Consider the following 5974-nt stretch of genomic DNA (forward strand, 5'->3'; position numbering starts at 1 on the left):
TGACAGATGATCAATTCTAGTTCTTTGTCTCTTACTTAATGACTCACAGAAGCTGCTAACTCTCCTCTTCCTCCTGAAGGCTTCATGAAGCTGCTGTCTGTACAGGAAGTGAGCCACTCTTTCTTATTTCAGTGTGACGTGCATATTTTCTCAAGCCAAGTTGTGGTTTTTAGTTCAGCAGCAGCAGCGGATCATTTTTTACAGTGTGCTGTGATGACTGGTGTTTAAATGTGGTGTGAGCGTGAACACAGTTTGTCAGTGTGACTTTGTTCATCATGAAGCTCGTTCTGCTGCTCGCTCTGCTCGCAGGTACTCAAACTCTACAAACCTTATTTATTTATTACGTTTCTTTTAAAGTGATGAAACAGATTAAACTCAGGTTTATTTATTTCTTCTGGAGCCCCTGGAGGTGTGTTTTCACTCTGTGTTGCATGTATTAGTATTATTATTAGCAGTAGCAGTAGTAGTATTATAGTAATAGTAATAGAAATAATTATATAGTAATATAATGTTGAGGAAAAGAACAACAGTTAGTTGATGCATCTGAAACTATTACTTACAAAAATACCGTGTTTCTTCTTCATGTCGGTTATTCAGGACAGATTTTCCCTCCAAACCAACTGTTTCGTTGTCATTTTCTAATATTAGTATTAGTTATAATATGTTATGTAGAAGGAAACGTCATTTTCAGCTGTGACATAGTAAAAGTAGAACAGCTGCAGCCCGTCAGAATCACAATAGCTGATCAAAATCAGATAGCGGTCGTCTGCTGAGCAGCACGAAACCAAGATATAGTGGGGTTTTATTTTTTATTTTCTCTTGTGGTAAATTTGATTTGCAGCTCAGCAAAGACGGACAGAGTGAAGCATCCACCTGTCACAGGCGAAGAATCTCAGATAAATATCAGGCAGCTGTCTGCTTGTTGCATCTTTAAAAACAGAACTAACAGAACGAGACAAGCTGACACTTTGATCTGACGCCTGAGATATTTTAAAGAAAGAAACTTGCTGTGGTCTCTGCTGCTGAACTGAGCGGTTAAACTCTGTCTTTCTTTCTGCCTCCACAGTCGGTGAAAGTGACGGCAGCTCAGTTGTTGGTCAAACAGGTCAGAGCGTCACTCTGTCCTGTAAATATGACATCAGCAAACATGGAGCGCAGCATGTCTGCTGGGGTCGAGGTGAATTACCAAACTCAGGCTGCGGCGACCAGCTTGTCTCCACAGACGGACATAAAGTGAGAACCAGAGCTTCCAGCAGGTATCAGTTACTGGGACGACTGGAGGCAGGTGATGTTTCTCTGACCATACTGGACCTCACAGAGACGGATGCTGGACGGTACGGGTGCAGGGTGGAGATACCTGGATGGTTCAATGATGACAAACATCACTTGGATCTGATCGTTGAGAGAGGTGAGACACTCTTTTATAGACCCTGAGGTTGTTGCACAAATGTTTTTTTTATTCAGAATAGATGCTCAGCAGGATCTTAGTGTTTTACAGCCTGATCTCACAGATAACAACAGGAAGCAAACTGAAGCTTTTGGCTCACAAACCCCTAAAATGATGCAATGCAGCAGACAGTCAGTTCTTCAGAGGTGTGATGAGTCAGAGGACATGTGAGGACGAACACCGAGAGTGACGCCTCGGAGCTCCGACTTCATCTCCTCACTCACTGCAGTCTGAACCTGTCCGGCATCAGGTGTGAGGAGGCACCTGTTCCTTTTATTTAAAGGACATTGATAGCAAATGAAGGGCTGAACCCCCACAGGGCCTCCTCTCTGGGTCATGCTCACAGAGATGAACCAGCTCAAGCTCTGCAGGGCCGTTTCTTAACGCTAACAGCAGGTGTAGGATGTAAAATAACAGAAGAGCAGAGAGAGGAGGTGGTTGAGGGGACGGTGGGCCAGAAGCTGGACTTTCATTTTCAAAGTCATTGACTGTTTTAGAGAAGTAACGTTACTCAGCTTAAAGGCACGTACTTTAAACTAAACCATGAAGTTTTCCTAAAGTTTTGGTTGCTAAACCTGACGGTGCATATTTATTGATGCAAAACAAAACTAAAGGTACCCAAGTGACGCCAAGGGGACGAGCTGAGAACATGTTGGCTGTCAGCAGGTTCATGTGAGGCCAAATGTTTGAGGCTCCGAATCAGATTCTGTCCAATCAGAGTTCCTGCTTTACCTCAGGTGTCTGTTCAGAAGAGCAGAAAACACGACTTTTCACGCCGACTGTGTGGACTGAGGTGGAGCACGTTCGCCTTTCAGTTCTGACGTATCTGACCAGCTTCTGCTTTCTTTAAAGTCTCTTTTTCATTTTCACAGATAGTCCTGCGCAGCCCTCTCGTTCGTTTCAGGAAGGAAATCAAAGAATCTCACTTTCACATAAACAGAGTTTTAATTAAGTATCCAGCTCTTTATGTCGGTTTCACACAGACCACAGCGAACCACGAAGCGGCCTGTCTTTGCTTCGTGAATCACAGGTTGTTTCCTCTCAACACACAAAGAAAACTATAAATTTACACTATAAATCCACATGAACAGGGACAAGTGAAGTACGTTTACTGCAGTACTTTCTTTTCATGCGTTTAACAGATCCAGAATCATTCACCATGTGGTTTCACTGTAAGTCAGCGTGAAGGGGGTTTCAGACGGTAAGATGATCAGATGAACACTTTAATATTACACTGATTTCTGTTTCAGCAGCACAGGCGACCACGTCAGCAGCGTCTCGCACAGAGACGTCTACAGAGGCGACAGAAACCTCGCACTCAGCAGGTAACTCAGCAGATCTGTTCCCGTTAACCTCTGAACCCAGATCAGGTTTATTTCTTCACTGTGACATAACGCTGCTGGAAACATCTGCTTTCACTTCCTCGTCCTGCAGGTCACATGACCTCCACAGAGCGTCTCCTGACTCCCTCCATCAGCAGCAGCGTCGTGGCCGAGGTGAGCGCAGAGTGGAAGCTCAAAGTCTGACTGTGAAACGATGAATACATGATTCCTGTTTGTAAAACAGTAACGCGTGGTGGGCGTGTCTGCTAACGCTAGCACGCTAGGTGAAGTAGCGTCCACTGATGTGTCTCCGTGTGTGTTTGCGTGTTTAGCAGGACAGCAGCAGCAGCAGCAGAGTGACTGTGGTCCTGGTGGTCGTTCTGTTCGGGCTGCTGGCTTTGGTCACGGCGGCCGGGGCCGTCATTATCGGTAAGTTACACAGGACGACGTGCGGCTCTCCGCGTGTCGCCACACCAACAACAGCGAGGGAAGTTTAACTCGGTTTCGTCTTTAGCCTTAGCTGACTTCAGACAGGCGTTCAGCTTTAACCCAGAGTGGAGCCTGTGGTCACGACGGAGGTCAAGTTATCTGTGAAGGTTTTTTCGAGAACGACTTCAGTTCTGACTGGCTGGCGGGAAGTCGCAGCTGCTTTAACAACTGCGGGGTCGTTATCAAGATGATGGTTCGTTGGCGTCGTCACCTGAGGCCGAATGTGAACGTTTGTTCAGCCTCCTGTGAAGAGATGAAAGGACGGCGTTGTAGGTGGAGGATGAGCGTCCTCCCTGTTGAGAGATGGTCTCTCCGGTCTGAATGTCCTCTTTCAAACCACCAGCTGACCTTGGTTTTAGTCATGTGCAGAGGTGGAAAGAGAACAAAGATATTCTACTCAAGTAAAAGTACAATTACTTTGATGAACCTTTAAGTACAAATAAAGTTACTGGGATCAAAATCTACTCAAGTAAAAGTAAAAAGTAGCTCATTTAAAATTTACTCAGTTACTTTTTTAACCTCCTAAAATAACTGATTTAAATTATTTTAATAGCTTATTTAGATGTATTATACTTATTTGATTGATTCAGTTTTTGTTTGTTTGACAGACAAACAATGAAATTTAATGTTATAATATAATAATATAAGAGTTTGAGAATGTTTTTGCTTCATTTCCTTATTTACATTCAGACAGGTGGTCATTTTAACGGGACAACACGAGCTTTAGTATGATAAAGAACTAGTTAGCAGCAGGTTGCTGATGCCAACAAACATTGTCATGCACTGATGTCGTTTTGGCTATTTGGAGCAAAGCATCTTACCAAACTATGAAAACTCATTTTTAACCACCAATGAAGCACTGACCTCTACATCAGGGGTCAACTACATTTGTTCTAAGCAGACAATGTGGGGGCCCCACTTTCAAATGCCATATTTATCTCCATGTGAGCAGACTCCTTAAAAACATGGCAGCCCTAAATCCATAAAGATAAATCTAAAATAAAATAAAAGTCAACTTGCCAGTTACGTGCTTTTAATGTGAAGCTGCAGCAGCAGTAACTTAACGCAGCATCATAAAGCTGCTGTTCTGTTGTTTTTTTTACTCAGTAACGGACGTGATTTGAAAATGTACAATACTTTAGACAAGTAAAATTACAGGTTCAAAAAACTACTTTAAAAAGTACAAGTACACAAACAAACTAATCTATTACAGTAACGTGAGTAACTGTACTTCGTTACTTTCCACGTCTGGTCATGTGAAGTGTCACAGACACTCAGCTGTTAATACAGACTGAACTCTTCTTATCTGAACATAAAGTGAGCCACCCGACATCCTGTTGAGAAAGTTCCTGTTTCTAATCTGGATGTTCAGATTTTAGTGTTGAGTTTTTACACCAATGGGATTTTGATTGAGTTTTTTTTTTTCTTGGTCTCTCTATAATAAGGTTCCTGGTGGTCTAAGGCGCCACAGCGTCTGTCTTTCTCTTTCTCTGCCTCCGTTAGAAAGGCCTACAAATGATCTCTTTAACTCTGCAAACATCGTGAGATACATATTTACTAATCAGACAAACGACTCATAATTATGAGGTCATTTTCTCAAGATTATTAGACAGATCTTGTCACTGTGAAATGCAGAGTTTTCCTTCCCAGCACAGAAAATAAAAAGTTCAGACGGATCATTTCAGTCTATTGGAACGTGGGTCTGAGTTTCCGAGTTTGACATCAGTCGTGTGAAACCAGAATGACGTCTGTAAGTTGGAAGCTGTTGGGAACTCGTCTTTAATAAAGCAGAACTTCTCCTTAATGTTATTTCTGATGTTTTTGTGTCTCCGCAGGCAGAAGATGGAAGCGACTCAACAAAATGTGAGTGTTCATGTGACTCTCATTGGGCAACAGCTTTTAACTTCTGTTTTTTCTTTGTTTGTTGATCAACTTCTTCCAAATGTGGTGTCAAAGTGAATTCTCATCTGGCAGCTGTCGAAGCGTCGACGCAGATTACAGATCAGCAGATTGGAAAATGTGGTTAATAAAAAGCGCAGCTGCCTCTTTCTCGATGATGAATCACGACCGAGACGAGCCCTCGAAAAATGGCAGCTTCACCTCAGGGTCGGGAACCTCGAGAACCTCGCCCCACAAACGGTCGCAACGCTCTGCGTCGTCACTTCCTTATCGCCACCTTCTTCTATGCGTTGTTTTCACACAGTTTGTGATGACATGGTGTGTTCACACTGAAACTCAGTGATAAAAAGAAAACCACAAACCACATGTGAGGAGTTTCAGAGAAAACTCAGATGAAACCTTTCCAGCAGTCATCAGAACGAAGGTCCTGTTTGAAAGGAATATGATGAATAAGTGCAGGTTTCTCCCCTCCTGTAATGTTTTAAGAAATATTCTGCTCGTTGTTCAGAATGCAGCTGCGAGACCTTTGACTGGAACCAGCAGCAAATCGAACCTTACTGCTGTACCTGGAACTGTCTCCCTTTAGCCTCCAGAGCCTGGAACTGTCTCCCTTTAGCCTCCAGAGCCTGGAACTGTCTCCCTTTAGCCTCCAGAGCCTTGAACTGTCTCCCTTTAGCCTCCAGAGCCTGGAACTGTCTCCCTTTAGCCTCCAGAGCCTTGAACTGTCTCCCTTTAGCCTCGAGAGCCTGGAACTGTCTCCCTTTAGCCTCGAGAGCCTTGAACTGTCTCCCTTTAGCCTCCAGAGCCTGGAACTGTC

General features: G+C 43.6%; 1 protein-coding gene across 2 annotated transcripts in view; it reads left to right on the forward strand.

Annotated features, from left to right (window-relative positions):
* The first annotated feature begins 223 nt into the window (after positions 1-223).
* The window catches only part of LOC123963888 (T-cell immunoglobulin and mucin domain-containing protein 4-like), an 8659-nt gene continuing 2908 nt past the window's right edge, over positions 224-5974 (forward strand). Inside the window, exons 1-6 of one of the 2 annotated variants that reach the window (XM_046040986.1) lie at positions 224-309; positions 1067-1408; positions 2698-2772; positions 2882-2943; positions 3102-3198; positions 5094-5121. In XM_046040986.1, coding sequence (XP_045896942.1) covers positions 276-309; positions 1067-1408; positions 2698-2772; positions 2882-2943; positions 3102-3198; positions 5094-5121 — 638 coding nt within the window. In that variant the 5' untranslated portion in view covers positions 224-275. The remainder of the gene's footprint in view (positions 310-1066; positions 1409-2697; positions 2773-2881; positions 2944-3101; positions 3199-5093; positions 5122-5974) is intronic. The other variant, XM_046040987.1, reaches the window with a different exon arrangement.

The sequence above is a fragment of the Micropterus dolomieu genome, linkage group LG23 (assembly GCF_021292245.1).
Source record: "Micropterus dolomieu isolate WLL.071019.BEF.003 ecotype Adirondacks linkage group LG23, ASM2129224v1, whole genome shotgun sequence".
NCBI classification, from domain to species: Eukaryota; Metazoa; Chordata; class Actinopteri; order Centrarchiformes; family Centrarchidae; genus Micropterus; species Micropterus dolomieu.